This window comes from Zonotrichia leucophrys, chromosome 19 (genome assembly GCF_028769735.1).
Source record: "Zonotrichia leucophrys gambelii isolate GWCS_2022_RI chromosome 19, RI_Zleu_2.0, whole genome shotgun sequence".
Taxonomy (NCBI): Eukaryota; Metazoa; Chordata; class Aves; order Passeriformes; family Passerellidae; genus Zonotrichia; species Zonotrichia leucophrys.
This window is the reverse complement of record NC_088188.1, coordinates 480,566-503,834: the sequence shown is the minus strand read 5'-3', so window position 1 is coordinate 503,834 and position 23,269 is coordinate 480,566. Positions and strand designations below refer to the sequence as shown.

Below are 23,269 nucleotides of genomic sequence, written 5' to 3'. Positions count from 1 at the left end.
TTTTGCTCACTCTGGTTCAGTTCTTAATTATCTCTGAACAGACCTGCATATGGCTGTAGTTTAAAGTAGCTACACATGCTTTGTGTAATCTATTTTTTTAAATGCCTTTGGAACACATTAATAATATAACTTGTCAGGGAAGGTGAACAAGAGACCTCCAGAGGTATCTTCATACCAAAATGACATAATGCACCTGGGGATTTTACCTTTTATATTACTGTTAATGTGATAAGAAATAAACCTGTAAATTCTACTGTTGGTCTACGACAAATTTTAAAATTCAGCAGTGTTGTCCCCAAAATTTTCTGTAACCTGGTAGGCTCTCACTCATCTGCAAGTGAAACTCACATCTGTGTGGCCCTTTGAGGTAAAGGGTTTTCCTTTGTTTTTGTGGGAACTCTGCTCCTGGATTTGCAGACAGGAACCTGCAGTAGGGCTGCACTTTGCTGGGAGATGAGAAGGGCCCAGGCAGCAACATCTCCAAGGGGTGTCCTACAACACAAGGCCATTCCCTGTGCTCCAAGGAGAGGACATAGCTAAGGGGGACCCATGGCTCTGTGGGCGAGCCCTGTGGACAGAAGAGCCCACTCAGCTTTGCTGTGGAGCCAGAGGTGCCAAGCTGAGAGGAATCATTGCTGTGGTGGGATGAGAGGTGCTGCAGGTAGGGCTGTGTGTGAACAGGAGAGGCTGGGAGGGAGCTCTTCCATGCATTTGCCTTCCTCGCTTCCTGCCGCATTGCTGGTTCATCTGATTGCTTTTGCCAGAAGATCCATCACTCCCTCTGCCCCCTCCCCTTGCTTTGCTGCAGCCACAGCTCCATCCTGCTCTGCTGGGAGGGAATCAGGGTCACTTTGCCTCTTGTTTTAATGTTTATTTCCTCTCTTTTTTCCTTTGCTTGTCCTGGCTGTGGCTTTTCTCGGGGTCTGGGTACAGATGGATCTTTGTGATACTGACAGCGATGAGGAGATTCTGGAGAGGATCCTGGAGCTCCCGCTTCAGAAGAACCACAGCAAGAAGTTGTTTAGCATCCCTGAAGTGACTGAGGATGAGGATGAAGATGAGGATGAGAAGGGTGTTACAGAAGAAAAGACAGACCCTCAAGACTCCTTGGAAACACAAACCTACCATTCAGGAAGAACAGAGAAACCACCCAACGGCAAGGAGCCATTTCTAAAGGAAGATGGGAGTAACACCTCCATGAAGGTCTCTGCTCAGACTCCTCAGGGGGCGCACAGTGCTAAGGAGAGCAGAGCGGAGGCTGACCGTGCAAATCCTGCCTTTGGCCAGCTGTCTTGCAGTCAGAAGAAGGCACACTGGAACTGGGGCTATCAGGAGAATGATCCAAAGTCTGGGAGTGGGACAAGTTCCTCTTGGAACAAGAAGAAGGGAAATAATTATCGGGAGAAGATCCGGAGTCGGCCTGAGATAAGTAGGAAGAGACAGAGTGATCTAACAGAGCACTGCAGTCGTCTGCTGGGCAGCTGCAGCCAGATGGGGAGCGGGTTATACAGAGCTCCCAGTCTCAGGGAGGAGCTGAATGTTGTCAGCAGTGCTGCTGGAAAGGAGGGGCTGGATTTGTACAGCCGGGCCAGACAAGGTACCTTACGGAAAAAAGCCCCAAGAGCAGTGGGATCAGGGGGGGCAGAACCAGCCATGATAGCAACGCACTGCCCCAGCCCCAGGAGCCTGGAAATAGACATCGAGTATGACTCCGAAGATGAGCAGGATTCAACATGTGCATCCTCCCTGGAGAGCAGGCTGTGGCCAGAGAGGTCCCAGAGCTGCCAGGGGGACTGGAGTGATTGCTCCAGTCAGTCTGAGGTTGCCCACCTGGGTGGCAGAAGGGACCTGACCAGGCTGGAGATGATGGAAGAGCAGGGTGTGGAGTGGGCTGGGTCTCCAAGCCGGCACCTACGATTCTTCTGCCGGGAGAAGGAAGCTCCAAGGTGTGAGAGCAGTTCTGAGGAGCAGGGCTGGGAGCTGGACTGTAAGTCACCTGGCTGGAGAAGGAGACTTGAACATTCTTCGAAGGGGATACGTAGCACCTCCTTGCACAAAAGGGTTGGGTGACTTTTCCTATTCTGGCTTTGAAGCAGCTTGCAGTGGTGCTGGCTTCCCTCTGCTTCCCTGGCCTGCCTGTATCTTGCTTTGTTCAGTGTTGTCCAGAGAAAGAACCCTCCTCTAGGATTGCCTGGAAGAATATCTGAGAGATTCTGTAGTTCTGTGCTGCTCCATGGCTTTTCTTGTAGTAGCTGCTTCTGCTTTTCCTGCTCCCTGACCAAGTGTCACCGATGCAGTATTCCTTTTCACGCTGGGTCTTCCTCCCCACGGCAGGAGGCTGTGGGCCCCAAGCGAAAATCCCTGGTGCAATAAGCTGATTGGTGAAAGCTTTGTGTAGATGCTGACTGTAATGTCATTGCCTCCCCTTGAAATGCCCTTTCCTGCATCTTCACCCTGACCAAGGGGATCGTCACTGGTGCCTGGCAGAGTGCCTGCCTGTCCTCAGTTCTGTTTTCCAACTCCCTTGGTCTTTCCAGCTCTAGAGTGTCCCTGAAGAGGAATGTTGCATTTGGATGCACTGCTCTTTGTGGAGTGCGTTTGGGCTGAGCGCTGTTCAGGGAGTTGGAAGGCAGAGGCTGCTACTAATTCTCTGCTGGTTCCAATTGCAGGCACCCAGTCATAAAGATTCCAGGGGCCCAGAGCCGCCGGGCACAGGCACCTGGCAGGCTCCTAGCCGGAGACGGATCAGGAGTGAGAGAAGAAGCCAAATGCAGAAACCTTTGCTCTCTAGTCCAGGTGAGCAGGAACAGGGAGAGAGGTGGGCAGCAGGAGAGATGGGAGGTCCTGGAAGTGGCTGGGGAGAGGCTGGCAGGCAGTGCCTGGCCCATGCACTGCTGGGGCAGGGCTGACGTTCTCTCTGCTGTGCTCCCCTGTGCACAGGCCTTCCAAGGAGCACTGCTCCTGAGAGCTCTGGCAAAGATGATGGCATCCGGATCTTTGTGGCTCTCTTTGACTACGATCCTGCCTCCATGTCCCCTAACCCTGATGCAGCAGAAGAGGAGCTCCCATTTAAGGAGGGGCAGATCCTGAAAGTAAGAACTTAGTGAACTTCTCCTACTCTGTGGATCTGTCTGGTGTTCCAGGGGAGGAGACAGAGTGGGAGGTCTGCAGTTTCCTCATGGGGGAAGTAGAGGGGCAGATGCTCATATTTTTTCTCTGGTGACCTTATGGAATGACTGGAGCTGTGTCAGGGAGGGTTAGGTTGGATCTCAGGGAAAGGTTCTTCCCCCAGAGGGTGCTGGGCACTGCCCAGGCTCCCTAGGGAATGGGCAGGGCCCCGAGGCTGCCAGAGCTCCAGGAGCATTTGGACACTGCTCCCAAGGATGCACAGGGTGGGATTGTTGGGATGTCTGTGGAGGGACAGGGGCTGGACTGGATGGATGATCCTTGTGGGTCCCTTCCAACTCAGGATATTCCATGATTCTTTCTCTGTTTAGCTCAGTCCCTGCAGCATAAACAGTTTATTTCCCTTTGCAGGTTTGTGGAGACAAGGATGCTGATGGTTTTTACAGGGGGGAATGTGCTGGAAGGGAGGGATACATTCCATGCAACATGGTGTCAGAAGTCCCTGTGGAGAGTAGTGAGCTCAAGCAGCAGCTGCTAAAGCAGGGATTCCTGCCTGCGGACACGGAGAGCCCAGGTATTATGTGTGTGTATGTGTGTGCCATGCTCCTGTGGCTCTTTGCTGGAATGTTGGAAGCTCAGTCCTGCTATCATGTGTGGCCAGTGCAGCCACCAAACCCATCTGGAGGGCTGTCCCTGGATCTGCAGCTTGGTTTAGTGGCTGCTCCTTAGCAGGGGCATCTGGCTGGATGTGGGTGTTCCGAGCTCTCAGTTCATCCCTGGCTCCACTGCCAGCATTTGCAGCTGCTCCTGGGCTTGAGGTGTGTGAATTCAGCACAAAGTGAGGCTGAACCTTGCTAGGGACAGGGAAACAGAAGCATTTGAAGAGCAGCTGAAGTACATGAACAAGAGTTTTCACTCTGTTCCCTCCTTTGTTTTGGAAGCCTGTGAATGGAACTCTTGGGATGACCCTGCACTTGGGTGAGAGAATCTGTGACTTGGGAATGGAGATGTGAAAGGGGGAGGAAAGGTGTGAGACAGCAAGGTGGGCAGACAGGAATGTACAAGGAGCAGATCTGGTGGTTGGATTCCTCCTTACGCACTCCCTGAAGTGTGTGGTCAGTGCCTTGTGCCCTGCAGAGGCTTTCCTGTTTCTTCCCTCTCATGGACTCAGAGAGGAGAGGGAGCAGCCTGGGATGTGCAGCTCAGGCTGAATCAGGCTGGGTCAGGCTCAGGGCTATGAGCTGCCCCTGCTGTGAATCCCAGTGTCCCTGTGCCTCTCCCTCATGCCTGCCACCTCTCATCATGCACTCTTCTGTGCACCCTATTGCCAGTGCCAGTTGTTGGATCTGCTCCACTTGTTAAAACACCAGGCTATTCCTGCTTTGGCTGGTCCCTGTTTCCCTGCCAGTTCAGCAGTGAAAAATAGCACAAGTATTGGTCATGGCAAAGGTAAGCCCTGACATTGCCTGAGCTGGGAAAAAAGCCCAAATCAACTTAAAAATAAGAAAACTCAAGGGAAAAAAAAAAAAAGGAGAAATCCAACTTGTTCCTATTTCTGTGGAGGGAGACTCTAACAGACCCTTAAGGGCCTTTCTCACCCAAATCATTCTATGATTCTGAGGGACTGACAGTGCTCAGCTCCTAAATGTTAGTCCCTGGAAAATTGATCCTGAGCAGCACAGGGACTGAAGGAGCCTGATGTTTTCACTGTGTGATTTCTTGAAATGTTTTTAAAGGACAAACATATTCGGTCTCTCCCATTTCTGAGGAGAGGAGATTTGAGTAAGATGTTTTTCACATCCATACTCTTTCTCTTGTGTGCATGCCAGAGATGGCTGGATGCCTGTGGTGGCCTGTGTCTCTCAGTGGATACACAAAGGATACTCTGCCCTGCCCCACTGCATAGTCTTGGAAGAGTAAAGGATTTTAATAGTTCTGAGACTTCATTAAACATGACGCGTTTGAAAGTTTTGAGGAAGGTGGTGGTGGTAGTCAGTAAGTTGTGTGTGGAGGGAGGGACTGTAGGTTTGGCACTGGTGGGGACACACCTGAAATCCAAGGGGCAGTTCTGGGCCCCTCTTGGTAAGGACACTGAGGGGCTGGAGCATGTCCAGGAAAGGGAACAGAGAGCCCCAGGAGCAGCTGAGGGAGCTGGGAAAAAGGCTCAGGCGGGAGAAAAGGAGGCTCAGAGGGGATCTTCTGGCTCTGCACAACTCCCTGACAGGAGGGGTCAGCGGGTGTAGGTTGGACCTGATGATATTTTTTGTAGTGGTTCTTTGATTCCTGGGCAGTTGGGCTGGCTGTACCTCTGCTGTTTTCCTGCTGCCATAACAAGGCTGTCACACCCTTGTAACTAGGGAAATGCCTTGGAGGGGTTGGTCTGGGCACTCCTCAGGTTCATTTGGGATTTCATCCAGTCCTGACCCTGCTCAGTGCAGAAGCTTTGGCTAGGTGTTAATAGTACAAGGTTTTATTTTGTCCTTATGGTGCTGCTTCTGAAAGCTAAGGAGCCGCAAAGTCTGTCTGGTCTGAGCTGTGGAGTGCCTGAAAGGTGTAAGTACAGTGTGGATTTCTCTGTGTATTTGGGATGTGGATCACAGCTCATCTGAGTCCACATATGAGGCCCAGAGGGCTTTGCCCACAGAAATCCTGTTGTCAGCCTCCCAGGGGAGGCATGTCATCTCTGTCCCCTGTTCACTATTCAAGATGCTTCTCACTTTCCATTCACTGTCTGTTTCTCTTGTCTATTTATTTGCTTTTTTGGTGTTTTTATTAAGGAAATGGCACATTTTCTCCACCTCCACGCCGCCAAACTGTCCCTCCTCCAAAGCCCAGACGCTCCAAGAAAGGTCTGTGTCACCCACTGCTTCCTCTTTGGTTTTTACTATAGGATTACAGACTGCATTGAATTTTTACTACTTGCTTTCAGGACCCTCAGATGTTTATATGACTGTTAGGAAGTGGAAAGAGAGCCCATCCCTGTGCTGGTGTTAAGTTTTTAACAACAGTGATGTCTTTCATAGTTTGGAGCTTGACCTGTGCTTCTTGTTACGTTCCTGAGTCCTGGTTACTGGTGTAGACTTTGAGTTGCATGAACAGTTTGCTTCTGTTGTTTGCTGTCTTGGTGCTCTTTTTTGCTGTTTATCAGTTGTGTCATGTGGTCACTGTTGGAGATGAGCTCTTACTGATGAGGCATTTTCTTCCCCCAGCAGGGCTGGACAAACAGGAACGCAAGTCTCCACCAGGTGAGAAGTGCTTTTACTGGGGAGTAGGTAATGCATGATAGAATTACAAATGTGTTTTGTGGTCAAGGGCAATGTGACACCCTGTCGTGCTGCTTCTGAGCACTGTAACAAAAATGTTTTAGTTGTTTTTGTTTAGTGGTGGGTGCAGAACGGTTTGGGTGAGCAGGGGGAGTGCACCAGTTGTTTTGCCGTGGGAGGAGCAGGGCAGTCTCTCACTCATCACATGCTGTGCTCCCTGTGATCCAAGAGACACTGAGAGGGTGCTTCCTCTTCTGAGGTGCATCATCTGTTTATATCCAGAGAGGCCAAGTGTGCAAACCCTTTGCCAGCCCATCCAGTGCTGACCCAAAGGAGAGTTTAAATCCATGAACGTGTGTTTTCTGTAGCACCAGACTTGGCTTTGGTAGGCTCAGGGCAGGTCTGTAGGTACTGCAGTGACTTGATGAGGGTTCCTCAGGGTGAGAGAGATGGACAAGAATCTTGGTTCATGATCAGAAGGCTGGATTTATTGATATATGATATATAATACATTATGACTATACTAAAAGGAATAGAGAGACAAGTTGCAGAAGCTGCTAAGCTAAAATAGAATAGAAAAGAATGAATAACAAAGTTCTGTGTCCAGCAGAAAGCAAGGACAAACTCTCCCGTGAGTGGTCAGCAAATCCAAACACTCACAGAAGACCAATCACAGATGCACCTGTTACATTCCACATCAGCAGATAATTATTGTTTACATTTTTCTTCTGGGGCCCCAGCTTCCCAGAAAGGACAAATCCTAAAAGAAAGGATTTTATGAAAAAATGTCTGTGACAGTAGGTAATGGGTTTGAGCAGGCAGGAGATTTGGGATGGCAAGGCCTGGACTTCCCTGTGTGCTGGTTCCTGGCTCTTGGAGGATAAGTTTTGTAGCTTAATAGCAGAACATTGTGTAGTGGGAGGAGAAATGTCATTTCAAGGTACTGTAAAGAGACAGCTGTCCTCTGTGTGTGTGTGTGAGTAAATAGAAAACATAAAATAAAACATTCCGGTACATATAAACAGAGCACCAGGATGAGGGGATGGATGGATGTCCCCACTTTTGTGCTTATGAGGCAGTGAAGAAGATCAGAAAACTGTTTTACCAAATGGCTCTAAAGTCTCTCTCCACTCAGTTCCCCCTCTGTATTCTTTTTGCACAGACCACTATAAGAATGGTGAAGGAGTTGCTGTGATTTGGGATTTTGTCCTAGTATTTCCATCTAAGAATATTTTATTTTTCTCCTGCAGGGCAGAAACATAAAGACATTGAAGCAGAGCTGCTGACTCCTCGCAGGATGGTGGCTGCCTTTGACTACAACCCAAAGGAGAGCTCTCCTAACACAGATGTGGAGGTAACCACCAGCTGCTCTCCCCTTTTCAGAGGTTTCTTCTTCCTATCTCTTTTTTCCTGCTCTCTCAAGACATTCAGCACTTTGGTCCAACCAGAGTCTCAGTGAAACTGTGTGAGTATTCATTGCATCCTTTAGTGATCAGACAGGACTGAGCAGATCTGGGGCAGGAGGAAGCAGCTCCTACTGGTAGCAACTGATCCAAGAAACACTCTAGGAAAAGGAAAAACCTGCTTTAGGAAAAGGAAAAACCTGCTTAAGTGTTTGAAAGCACTTTTGACACTTAATGTGAGCATGACTTTAGTGTTAAGTATCTGTGTAGGTCTTTGTTCAAGCAAAAAGATTTAGCTCCAGTTTAATATACTAGTTTGCAAAGTTCTTTTTTTCAAACAATTCCTACATATAGAATCACAGAATCATGGAATGGGATGGGTTGGAGGAGATCTTAAAGCCCATCTCAGCCCACGCCCTACCATGAGCAGGGACACCTTCCACTTGACCAGGCTGCTCCTTCTGGCCTGGCCTTGGACACTTCCAGGGATGGGAAGGGGTATAATCTAAACAGGGAAGGATACAATCCAAACAGTGATTTTGTGGATAAATCATTTCCAGGTAGAAAGGTGGCAATGCAGAATCCTTTCTGCAAAAAGAGATGAGCACATGATCTGTTCTCTGTTCCTCCAAGCTGTGTTTGCTCTCTGAGCAAACATAAACACAGGTTTGGGTTCCCATCCTTTCCCTTCATCCACAAAGGAATGTCTGGCCAACAGAGGGCACAGCTCAGGGAGTGCTTGCCTCCCAAGCTGTGTCTCCTGCCCAGAGAGACACAGCTGAGGACAGAGTGTTTTAGGATGGTGGAATATCTTGGGAGAGACACAATGTGAGCATGTATCCAGCCACCCAACACTTTTGAACCCTTGTCACTGAGGAGGTGACTGTGCTTTTTGCAGTGATTTGCTCTTGTAGAACTCTTTTGGACAAGAGCTTAAATTACTGAAACAACTGGTAGAGTTCTGTGGGAGATGCTCCACAGGAGCAACCTGCAGCCTCAAGAGATGAAACTGGGGACTAGGGATATATTAATATAAATATATTGGAAGTAGATCCCTTCCAGCTGACACTTGTGAAGTGCTAGAGTGTCATAAGTGGGACTCAGCCTGTTTGGAGCCTCCACTGGGCAGCTTTTTCCATTAAAAGAGACTGGTGACACCTTTTTCTTTAGCCTTATGCCCCATGGAGCATGTGCTGGGGTGTCTGCCAGAACAGAGGGTGTGACAGCAAAGGGTCACTGTGTGCTGTGCTCCTGTTCTGTGTCCAGGCTAAACCACCCTGTTTGTATGCATTCCTGCTAGTGACTAGTCCCTCAGTGCTGCATACAAAACAGGCTCATCCAAGGGAGGAGGATTTGTAATTATATTTAAAGAAATTGACAGTATTTCTGGCGCTTGCTGAGCCTGTCCTCAGTGCACCTTTCCAGAGCAGGTGGTCGGTACTATTTTGAAACCTTATTACAATTAGTTTTAAAATGGGCTTTGCTCTTGTCTTAATTTATGAAATGCTTTCCTAGCAATGAATTCCAGAGTTATCCACTTCAGTTTCCCTTTTGCATCCTGGTCCAGTGGGCTCCCTCCCCTGGAGTGAGATTGGGCAGGAAGCCAAGGGGAGCCTGTGTTCCTGGTGGGTAATTCCGGGCACTGCTTCTCCTGTCACCTCTGTTCTCTGGCTCTTTGCAGGCTGAGCTGACCTTCAGTGCTGGGGACGTTATCACTGTCTTTGGGTCCATGGATGATGATGGATTCTACTATGTAAGTGCAGGGCTTGGGAAGGTCCTGTGGTTACACTGGAAATTGTTGGAGTTCATGGAGTGGCAGAGAAGCAGAAATCAGGGCACAACATATCCTGCTTTTGAGAAAAACGTAAACCCCTCTCTACTTAGTGCAGGGAAGCCTGTTTCTGGAGCTCATTTCTCCTGCTGTAAATCCAGTATTACAGAGTCTTGGAAGGGTTTGGGGAAGGGACCTTAAAGCTCATCCTGTTCCACCCCCTGCCATGGCAGGGACAAGTTCTACTGTCCCAGGTTGCTCCAAGCCCCATCCAGCTGGGCCTTGGATGCTTCCATGGATCCAGGGGCAGCCCCAGCTGCTCAGGGCACCCTGTACCAGGGCCTCAGCACACTCACAGCCAGGAATTCCTTCCCAGTATCCCCTCTATTCCTGCCCTCTGGCAGTGGGAAGCCATTGTCCCTTGTCCTGTCTCTGTCCCTTGTCTCCAGTCCGTCCCCAGCTCTCCTGGAGCTCCTTTAGGCCCTGGAAGGGGCTCTGAGGTCTCCCTTGGAACCTTTTCTCCTCCAGGGGAGTCCCAGGGTATCCCATCCTGGCTCCAGAGCAGAGGGGCTCCAGCCCTGAGAGCATTGTTGTGGTCTTTAAACATCCCAGTGGTTCTGAGTTTATTTTTTGGTATCAATTGCCTGCAGGTTTCCCAAAGCCTTGCCTGCATTTTTCCATGCACACACCAGCTGAACCAGCACCAGCTCTGAGCTAACATTTCACCAGGCACTTGGACACTTGGGTCAGAGGCTGGAATGGTGATCCAAGTTAGCAGACACATTCCTGGGGCTGTGCCTGCCCTCTAGCTGTGTGCCAAACTTGAGCCTTGGCCCTTGGATCATCCACCTTTTCCTGCATGGGAAACACTGTGCCTTCACACATCTGACTGAAGGCTGAGCTCCAGGTTAAGTCTGAGGGCATCAATGAGAATGTTTTGTTTGATCCTTTTATAGTGTTGGACAAGCAGCAATGCTGGGGTGGGTTTTGTCTCACCCAACCATCTCCTGTTGCACTGGATAAATATTTGTAGGAGTACCATACTGCAGCTCTGGGCCTCTGTGGTCATGGATGCAGTGCCTACAGGACACTGTAGTACTGCCTCATTCTTTAAAGACATCAGTAAATACCAGGGCAAATCAAAGGCCTGTAGGGCACCTGTGGCACAGTCGCACTGCAGTATGGTAGTGGAGGTTTTGAGTTTGTAGAAATCACCTTTGTCACAACTTGCTGTCATCTCTCCTTCCTTTACTCTCTTCTGTGTTTCTGTGCTCTGAATTGTTCCACAACTAAGCAGGGATGTGAGTTCTGGAATTTTCTGAGGATACTCCCTATGTGGGTGTGTTCTGGACTTGTCTCAGCCTACAGCCCAACCTTCTCTGCTGGGTACTGTGCCTCAAGTTGTTATTTATGTCTCCAGGAAAGCTGATGTGAGAATTGAATGTTGATCTTGCAGGGAGAGCTGAACCAACAGAGAGGGCTTGTCCCATCCAACTTCCTGGAAGCTGTTCCTTTGGATGGCAGCACGGCCAAGGAATTCCATTCCAAAGAGAAAGAAGCCTCTCCACTGAGTGCTGAGAGCCAGGTGAGATGTGTGACTGCATGGCACTGCCAGCCAGGCTGGCTGTGGCTGCAGCCTGGGCATTGCATGGCATGCAGCACCCATGGGATCACTGAACTCACTGCATGCAGCCTGTTCATCCCAAGGGAGTGCCAGGAGCTCTTCCCAAGGACTTACTTGTAGTGCAGAAAGTGGCACAAAACAACCCCTGCTGGGGCCTCAGTGTGCTCAAGGAGTATTCAGATCCTACCAGCCAATTGTTTAGATCCACTGAAAGGTCAGTGGGAAAATCCTACAGGAAGGAAAGGTTCAAACAGCTCCCCAGCCACATGAAATTCCTTAAATATTACTATATCCATGCCAAGGAGTTCTGGAATTAGCAACACCCAAACACCAATGTTTTTCCATCCACCCCAAGTTAGATATATCTTAATCCAGGCTGAGGTGCTTCTGGATAAATTCAGAGCACACTGAGGAGTTTCCCAAGCAGATCTAGGGGATGGATCCTATGGTTTCAAAAGCATTCCCCAGAGTCAAGGGATTCAAAGGTTAAATTAACCCCTTGCATTGTATTGCTGAGACTCTTGGAATAAAGGCTTAAGTGGGAGACTGGGGTCATGTCAGGGGCTGAGGCTGAAAGTGCAGCAGCTCTTTTGTCATTCCTGGATCCCCAGTGCTATCTCACTGTGGAGAGGGAGGCAGGAGGGGCCCAGCTTGGTCCCACCTCACATGGGCTCAACCTTCAGTCCTTCTTGGGAGGTTGTTGGCACTGTCATGTGGTGTCAGAGCAGGTTGGCTTTGAGCCATCCCTAGGGAAGTAGGTGGCCCTAAATCCCTGAATCCTTTGTTGAACTCCCCACTGGTGCCATCCCAGCTTTCTGCTCTCTGCAGAATTTCTTGGGCTTTTTTTCATGCTCAGCTCTTCCTGTTCTCTGAATCTATATCTCTATCTTCAAATGCTGCCCAGTCTTCCTTCACCTCAGCCCTATCCCTTGCTTCCTGGCATTCCAGGCTTTGTGGGTACGGATTTGCACTCCAGCCTTGACGTCTTCTCAGGCAGAGCAGCCTGGCTCAGACAGTGAGGTTTGTGGGCAGTTTGTTGGATCATCTGCCGACCTCAGCATCTCCTGGGGCCCTGTCCTGCTGGGGACACTGGTCCTTGCTGGGGAATCACAGGTTAATCAGCTGTTACTGCTAGGGTAACCTCCCTGGGGGTTAACAAGGATGCAGAGTGGGGTTCTTTCTTCAGTTTCCCTCTCAAAATTATTTACTCTTACCAAATAACTCATCTGTTGAAATAGAGGGTGTCAAAGGAGACCTCAACCAGTAAAATAAAGGCGGAATTCTAAGTGTAATTTAGTGCTGATCTTCCCTCTGGCATCAACTAGCAGCCACAGGGCCTGTTTCAGATTCCAGGGGTGGTTATTCTAGCCCCAGCCCACATCCTCCCAGGGACCAGGTGTGAAGTGTTTGCAAAGCCAAACCCACTTTCCTCTCTGTTCTCTGCTGCTGAGTTCAGTGGGTGACTGATGCCCTGCACAGCACTTTGGCCCACATATCCTTGCATGCTGAAGGGTATGTGGGCCAAACATAGACCTTTTCTTATGTTTCATGACATTTTTTTAAACACAAGCACCTTTCAGGTGTATTAAAGACAATCATATAAAATAGACACATTTCAGGTTTACCTGCCCTTCAAACCTTTCCATTTGTCTCTAGCCCTTTGTGCCTAAGATCCAAAGGAGCCTCCCCTTAAACTGGCTCTGACTTTTGGGTGCACAGAGCAGGAACCTGTTGGGTTTGGTAGTTTTGTTACTCTCCTGATCCATGAACTGCTGTTCTCTGTAGTTGGAGGACTGGAAAATTCAGATAATTATGATTAAACCAATTTTATTTTAGTGAGAATCAGTTTGAGCTCCCTAGGCATGACTGTGGCTGCTTCTGCATTGTGCCAGCCTGGCTCCTGTCCTGCTGCCTCCCTGCTTCTCCTGGACACTTGTCCCAGGGGATGCTGGCTCAGCACCCCCAGCACTCCTCCCATTTGTGCTTTGCAATCCAGACCTGTCTAAAAAGCTTCCAAACAAGAAGGGCATGTTTGCCCCCTGTTAAAAGTGGTATATTTACCCGCCTTAGAGACAAAGTGGAATTAATTAACTGCATTTAAGTGTGTTTAATGATTCCTGAAAAGACAGAACCTGACCCCACAGTGGTTTTGGCTGTCACACAAATCACAGCATCCCAACCTGTGGGCAGAAAACCTCATGGGAAAGGCAGAAGAAAGAAATACCTCCTGTAAAACAGGCATATTCCATATCCATCCCTGAGCTGGAATAAACTCTCCCAGTGATACAGTCATGCCTGAGGCTTTCCAAATTCCTGTAGCACTTTCACCCCATGGAGTTAAGGAAAACTTGCTTGTTCAACTTGCTGTTAGCAGAGCAGGCTCCCTGCAAATTCCCAGTCCCAGCCTGAGCCCTGGCACCTCAGGGGGGACGTGTGTGTACCATGGCAGAGCTTTGGGCTTGGTTACAGCTTGTTCCAGTTGCAACAGAAGCTTCTCCATGAGTGATTTTTAAATCACTTGTAATTTCTTGGATGTGGTGTTCTTACCTTACCTGTTCTTCACACTTCCCTTCTCCCTGCTGCCCTACCAAAGGCCTGAGAATAAGGACAATTTATTTCCAAATTGAACTGGGGAAGGTGGATAACTTTTAATTATTTCTGAATAAATCTTAAAATGCTGGCAACTGAAAAGGTGAAGCAATTGAACTTACAAACTGACAACATTTGGGGATTAGAATAAACAAACAAAAACAGCATAAAGGGGAGGATCCAAGAAGTTCTGGTCACAGCCAGGCCCCAAAACACTCATGCTTACCAGCTCAGAGCAGCTGCTTTAACACTCTTCCTGTTGATGGAATATTTTTCCATTGCTAACATATGGTTTCTGTCAAAGACTGATTGTAAAGCACCTTCAGAAAGTGTTTGATTCTAACTGATTTCATGTATTTATTTCTGCCTGTGTTACGCACCCGGGACGGTTCTTTTCTTCAGAGAATGAGGAAGAGAAGAGTCCAGTGATAGATATGAATGGTACATAGAGAGAGCAACCATGTAAGTGTGTGAGACCTTCAACCTCCCACCCAGCCCAGCACCTCAAAGGCTTCTGCACCTGGAGTTGGCTTCTATTCTTGTTTGTATTTTGACAGGCTGGTTTGGGGCTGTGGTGGCAAATCCACCTTCAGGTCTGATGTCAGACCTTTCACTGCCACCTGGGTTCTGTGTAAAGACAAACCATTCAGCACATGAAGTGCAGTTGGCTGGAACAATTATCTGGTGGTTTTGGGGACCAGGATGGGACTGTGCTGGATATTCAGGTTTGGGAAGGAGCTGCTTTGTAACTTAGCTTGGCCCTTCTGTTCGCATCAACAGCCAAAGCCTTGTTTGGCCTTTGTAAGGTCATCCTCAGTCTGAGCTCACTTCATGTTCAGCCTGAGGTTTTTTCCCTCTGGATTTTACTCCTTCCTGAGAATAGTCCTGAAAAACCCCTGCCCACCATCCATTGAAGAAAATAGTAACACTGAGGCCCTAAAACCAACCTTGTGTGGATAATTGTTCTGGGGCTGGGTGGGTGAGACCCCTCGTTTTGGGGACCAGTGGGAGCAGTCTTTGTTTTCCTTAGTTTCAAATGTTTGTTTTTCAGAAATTGTGTTAATTAGTAACACCTGAAAGAGTACTTAAACCATCCCTGAAAACTGACATCACTCTTGTGTTTATCACTCTAATAACTTGTATGAGGATTTTGACAGAGCAGTTTTTCCTTTGTTTCTCTTAGAGAAGAACCCCCAATTTTCATATAATTTTTCTCTTACCTCATGAATCTGTGAGCTGGTTCTGTTGCTTTCATGCCACATAGAGACCTCTGAGAAGAGGAGAAATTGTTTGTGGGCCACTTCAGGTCTGTCCTGAAACTGTTCGATCTTTACCAAAAAAGTGTTTTCCAATGGTGCATGGACAGAGCCTCCACTGCCCTGGCTGCACAAGGGCCTTTACATCCCTCCTGCGTCACTCCCTGAGTGTTGGTGAGCCCCTTCTGATGCTAGCCCAGTGCTTTTCGACAGTTTATCCAAGGATTCTTTGTTGCACAAATCATAGTTTCTGGAGTAGAACTTGGGGATTCTTTCTTTTGCTCCCAGCTGAGAGAGTGGGCTCCAATTTAACCCACTTGGCTTTCTTTTTCTCTTTGCCTCCATAAATCTTGCATTTCTGGCTGCACATGGTTCATCTGGATTTATGTGGGTTTGCTCCTGGACTCCTCAGACTGGACTAACCCTGGGCTTATCAGCATCAAGTGCTGTTCTTTGCACAGTGGAGCTGCCAGGACAGACAGAGGTTGCAGCTTTGCTGTATCATTGGTTGGAGTGGACCTTCCAGACAGAGTGCAACTTTCCCAAAGGCTAGCCTGGGCCATCCATCAGCATGTGTGACATCCTGCAGCATGTCCTGGGCAGCAGCTGGCCTCAGGGCACAGTGCTGCACACCTGGAGTGTTGCAGGAGTGCCTTGGAAAGCAACGTTTTCAGGTGAACAGAGTGTGAGCTCAGGAAAAGTCAGCTGTGGGATTGGTTACTATCATGGGGAGAGGCAGAGAGGAGTTCCAGCTCTGTCCTGTAATTTAGGCAAGGGAGAGTCTGATGGCAATGGCACAGCTGAGTGACTGCTGTGAGGCAGAAGCTGACTCAGCTTTGTGGGGTTGGGAGGGGTCACAAATTCACTCCAGGATGGAGCTCCCAGTGCTCTGCCCACTCAGGCCTGACTCCATGGGTGTTGTAGGTGCTGAATCTCACCCAGAGCACAGGTTTGTGCTTATCCTGGGCCAGAGGTGCTTCCTGCCTGCAGCAGCCCCAATCAGCACAGCTCCCACCTGTGAGGGAGGAGAGGGCACAGCCACTGGTTCCAAAGGAGGTGGGTGCTGAACCAGCACTAGGATGGCAGAGCAGAGCTGCTTTGACTTTCCACCTTGGGAAACTTTAAATACAGTCCCCACAGGGCATAAGCATGGCTGTGCTGGAGTGGGGCAGCAATGCTCTGGGCTCTGCTTCTGCCTCATTCAGCTGCTTGCCCTGCACAGAGTGTGGGACCAGGACCAGGCACATTCAGTCCTGCCCAGGGGCTGCTGCTGAGATCTGCACACAGTTCCTGGCTGGAGTCTGATCTTCAAGAGTGCTTCCACTCAGGCAGAGAGTCCTGCTGGCACTGTCTCCATCTCACATTCCCTCTGGGGGTTTGGCTCCTGCAGACCTGTGAGGGACTCAGTGAGGCCCAGGTAGAGGGATGCTGAGGGTGTGATGTTCCAGTGTCAAAGGACTCTTCCCTGGCACAGGTCCACCCACTCTCATCTTGTGTTTTGGGGAATGCCAGGACAGGATGTACAGCTGGAGCTGGGAAGCTGCTGGTGTATGAAAGCTGTGTGGAAGAGAAGGCAGTGAGGCTAAGGCTCTCCTAGGCCTCAGAAACCCAGAGCCTCTTCCCTGTGGAGCTTCACAGCCTGTTGGGAAAGGCTGACCTGCCAGATTGGTAATTGTTGCTGTCTGGACAGCCAAGCCTAGCGAGAGGAGGTTGTGGAAGGAAGGCTGCTGACAGGAATGGATCTCTCGGTGCTTTGTGAAGGGGAATCGGAGCCCAGGACTAGGGCCCATTCTGGTTTCCAAAGGAAACAGCACTGTTTGAGACTGGTGGGTCCCAATTAACCATCTCAAACACTCGGGAACATTCCTGTGTGCCACTTGCTCCAAGGCTTTTCCTTGTCCTGCTCCATTGGTGTCACTGCAGAGCACCAGACTTGGCTTTCTGTCCCTTCTGCCTCTGGATCTGCTGGATGCTGAGCAGCCTTGCAGGACCCTCAGTTCCTTTTACTACCATGGCTGCTATTGAGAAGCCTCAGGGCTTAGCCAGTCTCCTTGATCTTGTGGAGGTCTTGCAGAGCACTTGTTCTTATGAAATTTGGCTTTGTTAATGTCCTGGCTTCTGTCCCAGAGTGTGCTGGGAGCCCAGCAGGCTCCATGGCTGAGGACTCATGGACTCATCAGTACCTGGCCCCATCCATGCTCTCAGGAGCTGCTTCCCTTACTTAGCTGTGGAGCAGCATCTTTCACCATGTGCTTAGTGGGTCTTTTGTGCTGTTCTGTTCTTAGCCCAAAGTTCAGGAATTTCAAGAATTCTTAGCTAAGGAAGGGTTTGAGTTGTAAGTAAAAATTTAAATCCACTGGAAACTTCCTAAGTGGACCTGCACAGAGGGGAGAAGGCCAGATTCTCTGGCTGAGGTTTATGTTGGTGTGATCTTCAGCAGCTCTAACTTGTGCTTTTGTCTTTTGTGTTCTCTCTTTCCCACCTAGCTAAATGCAGATGGGTCTGTTGGTCAGAGCGACTCCTCTCCATCTCCTCCTCTGCCAGCACCTTCCTGCCTTGTCCCAGGCGAGCAGAGGCCAGAGCAGGCGTCGCTGCCCCTCCTCACTTGCAGTGATGCACCTGGGCAGAGGAAAAAGAAGAGAGGCTTCTTCTTCAAAGGGAAAAATCTCTTCAAAAGACTTGGGTCCAATAAAAAAAACTGACAAGGGGTTTGTTTATTCCATCCAGGCTGCCAACACAGCCCCAGAGACTGAGAGTTCAGGAGAAGCCCTCTGCAATAAGCTGATTATTTTCATAGGGAAGAAGTGTGTTGAATAGAGAAAACTGGAGAGCGTGGGAGCTGAGAGCCCCTGGGGAAAAAGCGTGAGGTGTGAGGGCTCAGCTCTGGGATCCAGCATGTCCTGCTCCATGCAGCCCTTGGTGCACTGGTTCCCTGTAAATATTTTAATTTAATGATTATATTCTGGCTGTAAGTTAGCTAACTGGCTTTTCTCAGCAAAGCCCCAGCCCCTTAGGAGAGATCCCTTGTACTCCATACCTTGGTATTTCTCTGCTCCAAAGGAGGTCGTGTCAACTCCTTCACTTCCTGCAAAGAAAATTTGCACTTTTCTGTTCCTGTGACTTCCCTTTGCTGTCTCTGGGCTGATGAGTGAGTTCTTATTTGTACTGTAACCCTGTAAATATGCAGCTGTGCCTCGGAGCATCCCACACTGCCTCAGTCAGCTTCCAGCACGAGGATCGCCGGGAGGAAGGAGCGATGCCCTGGCGGGGCTGGGCTGCTATCAGCTGCTCTTGCCTGGTTCACCTTGACCATGCACTGGCTGGGGACTCCGCCTTATGATTTATTTATCAGTTTATTTATCAATTGATTTATTTATCTACCTATTTATTTATTTATTTATCCATCTGCCTCTCCACGGTTCCGTTGAGCTGTGTCTGGGAGCTGCTCCCGAGCCAGTGCTGGGAGAGCAGCGCTGGGGCTGGGCAGCTTGCACTGTTCTTGTAGGAGAGGATGTGTTCCTGCAGTTGAGATGCTGCCCTGTCCAAGCACGGAGGGTTTTGTATGCCATGGTTTCTGTCCCTCCCTATGTTTCTTTCTCTGCATGTTCCAGTGGGTCCTTGTTCTGATCAGGGCAGTTCCGTGAGCTCCGTGAGTGGTGCCAGCACAGCGGCCGTGAGTGGTGGTGGTGGTATGGTATGTTTTTATTTAATATCAAATTTTATGATAATAAATTCTATTTTCACAAAAATACATTTTCCTTAAAAAAGCCAAAGATTCAGTGATGCTTCTTTTGGGGGGTGGGTGAGGAAATTATACCAACCCCATGCACTTTGAGGGTGTTGTGCACCTTCTGTGTCACCTTCTCAGAGGGACAGATGTGGCTGTGGATGCTGCAGGTGTGAGGTGAGGGCAGGGGCTGAGGTGGCTGCCCAGGGAGGGCTGTGGGCGTGAGGCTGCCCAGAGTGCCTGGGCTGGATCTCATACTCCCAGCTCTGTCAGGGGTGTGGGCCTGCACCTGCAGCCTCTGAGAATCCAGCCAAGGTGCCAGAAGTCACTGTGGGATTTTGGGGGGATTCTGCAGGGTTCCCCTGACAGGAGGGACTTATTTGGGAAGCTGCTGCTCCCTAGAGAGAAATATTCCATGAGGATCCTGATAGCTCAGTAAGGCACAGTGTCCTGTGGTGGATGGGAGTCAGGGCAAGGACACAGCAGAGGCTTTGAAAGGATGAAGTGCTGCAGTTCTGCTGGAGTTTCCGTGGCTTTGGAGCAGCCTCAGTGATGAAACTCATCAGCAACCCAGAGCTTTATCTGCAGCCTGGCCCCCCATGGAGGAAGTCGTTGCTGTTCTAACTGAATTTACCAACCAGAGTTTCTTAAGTGAGTTGTTGAAGGTCTTTTGAAAGAAACTGTCATTGCTTTTATCAGTTCCTCTGAGGATGAATTGAAGAGCAAAACTTTCAGGCTGAAAAGCAGCCGCTGAAACATTCTGGGGTGTGCCCAGACCAGAGGCCCTGTGGAGCCAGTGCCTGCCTGGCTCCCTTGCTCCTGGTGCTTCCATCCTCCCCACCCAGCTGAGCCTCTGGGACCGCAAGGTGTGTGTTGTGTCTCTACCTCCTGTAAATTTTGCTGGGATAGGCCACAGACCCATCATTCAGCGGTCTCCCTAGTTCAGCTGGTTCCCCAACACCAGACAGGCTGTACAGCAAAGCTGAGAGAAGTCTCCATGAAAAAGATTTTAAGATTAAGGGCTTTAAGCTGTTATAGATAAACATGAAAAACTAAAATAAACAAAAAAAAAGGGGCAAAATAAAGATGTAATCCAGATGTTCTGCTTTGCATCCTCTGCTTCTCATCCTGTGCCATGGCTCTCTCTGCTTGGGGGAGCTGCTGTGGCACCAATACATTCCTGTTTCCATTTCCAGATAAGCAGCATGTGTTGTCTGAGTGCAGGGGTTTGGTGCTGGTGCTCGCTGGAGGGCTCAGCCAGGCCCGTGGCCTTTCCCATTCACCCTGATCTGGGAGCAGGGTCACAGTCCCCAAGGAACGTAAACATTCATGAGACAAAGCATCCTGCAACCCACCACTTCCGTGGTTTCTGAAGCAGTTGGAGAACAATTTTTTTTTTTGAGAGCAGTTTGGTGTGGTGTCTCTCAGGGGTTGATGTAGGAGTGTGTGTGTTTAACATCTTTCCCAGTGATAAAGATGCTCGTGGGCAGCTGGGCAGTGTCCTGGTGACACCAAGCTGTGTTGGTGGGAGGTGCCCTCCTCACACACTGCAGGGCAGGGACTGGGCATCCATGAAAACAATCTGGAGTGCCTGGAGAGGTGGAGCTGTGCAAAACTCATGACACTTAACCAGGCCAAGTAAAAGGTCCTACATGGAGTTGAGGCAATCTTAAGTCCAAGCACAGGCAGGGAAGATGGATGGATGGATGGATGGATGGATGGATGGATGGATGGATGGATGGATGGATGGATGGATGGATGGATGGCAGGAAGGAAGGAAAGCTGCCTTGAGAAGGACTTGGACGGGCTGGTGGATGAGAAGCTCAACACAGAATCATGGAATGGCCAGCGCTACGAGGGACATTAAGGTCGTCTTGTTCCAAACCCTTGCCATAGATGTGCCCCAGCCACGTTTGTCAGAAACCCCCCATGCCCTGGGCTGATGTCCCACTCTGGGCAGAAGGGGAAGGGGAGATTCTGCCCCTCTGCCTTGCTCAGGTGAGGCCCCACCTGCAGAGCTGCCCCAGCCCTGCAGCAAACTGCAGAAGGACCTGGAGCTGCTGGAACGAGTCCATAGAAGGCCATGGAGCTGCTCCTGGCCTGGAGCCCCTCTGCTCTGGAGCCAGGCTGGGAGAGGTGGGGGTGCTCACCTGGAGAGGAGAAGGCTCCAGAGAGAGCTCAGAGCCCCTTGCAGGGCCTGAGGGGGCTCCAGGAGAGCTGGAAAGGGACTGGGGACAGGGGATGGAGGGACAGGACAAGGGGGAATGACTTCCCACTGCCACAGGGCAGGGATGGATGGGATATTGGGGAGGAATTGTTCCCTGTGAGGAAGAAATGGCTTGCCTGGCACAGGATACCCAGAGCAGCTGTGGCTGCCTGAGCCCTGGCAGTGTCCAAGGCCAGGCTGGACAGGGCTTGGAGCAGCCTGGGATGGTGCAAGGTTTCCCTACCAAAGGCAGGGAGTAGAACAAGATGGCCTGTAAGGTCTGTCCCAAGCCCAACCCTTCTGTGATTCTCTGAATTAAATTCCTCATTGTGAAACACATTTCCCAGCACTGTCATGCACTAACTGTCCATAGCCTTTGAAACATCCTCATCCTCCTCCTCTATCTGATGCAGCAGGGGAGGGACTCAGAGCTTTGCAAATCCACCAGCTCTGCCCCTTTGCACAAGAGCTGTGCTGTGGTCTCTGTTGTGCAAACTGCTGTTCTGGAGCTACTGCTGGATCTGTTTCTGGTGTTGGAGCTGGTTCTGGTGCTGGAGCTGGTGCTGAAGTTGAGACCTCAGGCAGATGTTCTGCTTCTGTGTCACACTCTGAAAGGGGTGGGCTGGAGACCTCCTGAATCTCTTGGGTTAGGGTTCCCTAAGGGCTCGGGGTCTCATTTAAGGAAGCATTATCCCCAGGGATGCAGGCCCCCCCTCTGCTCTGGGTCCTGTCCTGGCACTTCACCACTATCCTGGGTGGTTGTGTACATCTGTTGGGAATTTTCTTGGCAGTACCAGGTGTCATTGCCTCTTGTCCCATGCCTGGGCACTCCGAAAAGCTCTGTCTGCTCTGCAGCCCTTCCATGAGACAGTCTAAGTCAAGAGTAAGGCTTCCAGAGCCTTCTTTCCTCCAGGCTGACCAAACGCAGCTTTCTCCTGGGCTCAGGTGGGTTCCCTCCAGGTTGTGAAAACCAGTCTGCAAACAGGACCGGGCTCACTGGGCCTCACTGCAAGATTTGTAATTTGTTTTGCTGATTTTTTTTTAAAGTAATAAAGGACCAGGACCATCATCAGTTCATGGCTTCACTTACAAGGAGGCAGCTTTGGGGATGGTGGATCCCAGCTTTGGGGATGGACACACCTGCAGAGTCACTGCACCACCTGGACCATTCTGCAGCCACTGGGGTGTCCATGCAGGACAGTCGAGGTGAAGACCTTCATCCAACCAGCCTGGGGAGCCCTGGCAGGAACTCGGTTGCTCCCAGTCTGTGCTGCTGATCCAAGGAATTCTGATCCATGAGCGCAAACACAACTGCAATGTGCAGTGAAGGGGAGCTGAGCAGTTCCTCTGCCTCCCCGTGCACTTCCATGTTCAAACACATCCCTCACTGATCCAGCAGCATGCCCTGTCAGCATTTGTCCATCAGATGCTCTTGCTCTGGGACAGGGAGAGGGGCTTTGCCCATGCAGGGGAGATGCTTTGCCAGCTGAGCTCCTGGTGCAGCGGCACTTTGGGCAGACCAGATGCTCCAGACCAGCAGCTGGAGCCTGTTCAAACCATCATCCCAGGGCCTTCTCCTGGGCAGGAGGAAGGAGCAGCTGTCGTGGAGCCCCGGGGATGTGGGGCAGAGCCCGTCAGGAGGTGGGATGGGGCACTGGGCACTGCAGGTGTCTCTAGGGGTGGATGTGAAAGCCTTGCTGTGACCTTTAAAAGCGGCAGAGGATGAAGAGCACCACGGGGGAAGGAACCTTGTCCCTGGAAGGCGCCCCCAGAAGGGCTCAGGGCTCTCAAACCACCATGAAGTTGTCACATCACCTTCAAAAGTCCCGGGAAAGCTCCGGTGGAGCATCAGGCTGTGTATCCAGCTGCGAGCAGAGGAGCCTCCCGGCGGGCAGAGGGTGGCAGGTGAGGTGGGCGCTGGCCTGGCCGGGCCCCCACGCCAGGGGAGTGCCCGGGGCAGCCGCTGCTGATAAGGCCGGGCCGATAAAAGCGGGCGCGGAGGGGCCGCGGGCCGGGCAGAGGCGGCGGATCGCAGGTGGGAGCCTGGCCCGGGCACTGGCGCTTTGCCCTTGCTGAGGGTTTGCTTCTCTGCCGGGGGCGGCTCTGGGGAGCTGGGGCTGAGCCTGGGGCTGAGCGCGGCGGTTCCCGCTGCTCCCACCCTCGGCCGCCGCCGGGAAGCGCCGGGAGCGGGGGCGGCGGCTGCGGCTGCCGGGGCTGCTCCTCAGGGACGGGGCCGAGCCGGCAGGCTGGGGGCCTTTGCCTTTGAGCCGGGCATCCTGGGCTGCCTTTGCGTCTGAGCAGGGC

General features: G+C 50.6%; 1 protein-coding gene across 7 annotated transcripts in view; it reads left to right on the top strand.

Moving 5' to 3' along the window:
• The window catches only part of TSPOAP1 (TSPO associated protein 1), a 68,277-nt gene extending 49,472 nt beyond the window's left edge, over positions 1 to 18,805 (top strand). For 2 of the 7 annotated variants that reach the window (XM_064729162.1, XM_064729156.1), the window contains 10 exons: positions 934 to 2,061; positions 2,670 to 2,796; positions 2,941 to 3,092; positions 3,538 to 3,700; positions 5,904 to 5,975; positions 6,336 to 6,371; positions 7,640 to 7,743; positions 9,474 to 9,545; positions 11,020 to 11,148; positions 17,519 to 18,805. In XM_064729162.1, the coding sequence (XP_064585232.1) occupies positions 934 to 2,061; positions 2,670 to 2,796; positions 2,941 to 3,092; positions 3,538 to 3,700; positions 5,904 to 5,975; positions 6,336 to 6,371; positions 7,640 to 7,743; positions 9,474 to 9,545; positions 11,020 to 11,148; positions 17,519 to 17,734 (2,199 nt within the window). In that variant the 3' untranslated portion in view covers positions 17,735 to 18,805. Of the gene's footprint in view, positions 1 to 933; positions 2,062 to 2,669; positions 2,797 to 2,940; positions 3,093 to 3,537; positions 3,701 to 5,903; positions 5,976 to 6,335; positions 6,372 to 7,639; positions 7,744 to 9,473; positions 9,546 to 11,019; positions 11,149 to 14,178; positions 14,239 to 17,518 lie in introns of all 7 variants that reach the window. The other 5 variants (XM_064729161.1, XM_064729157.1, XM_064729163.1 and 2 more) reach the window with 5 other exon arrangements.
• Positions 18,806 to 23,269: the final 4,464 nt, after the last annotated feature.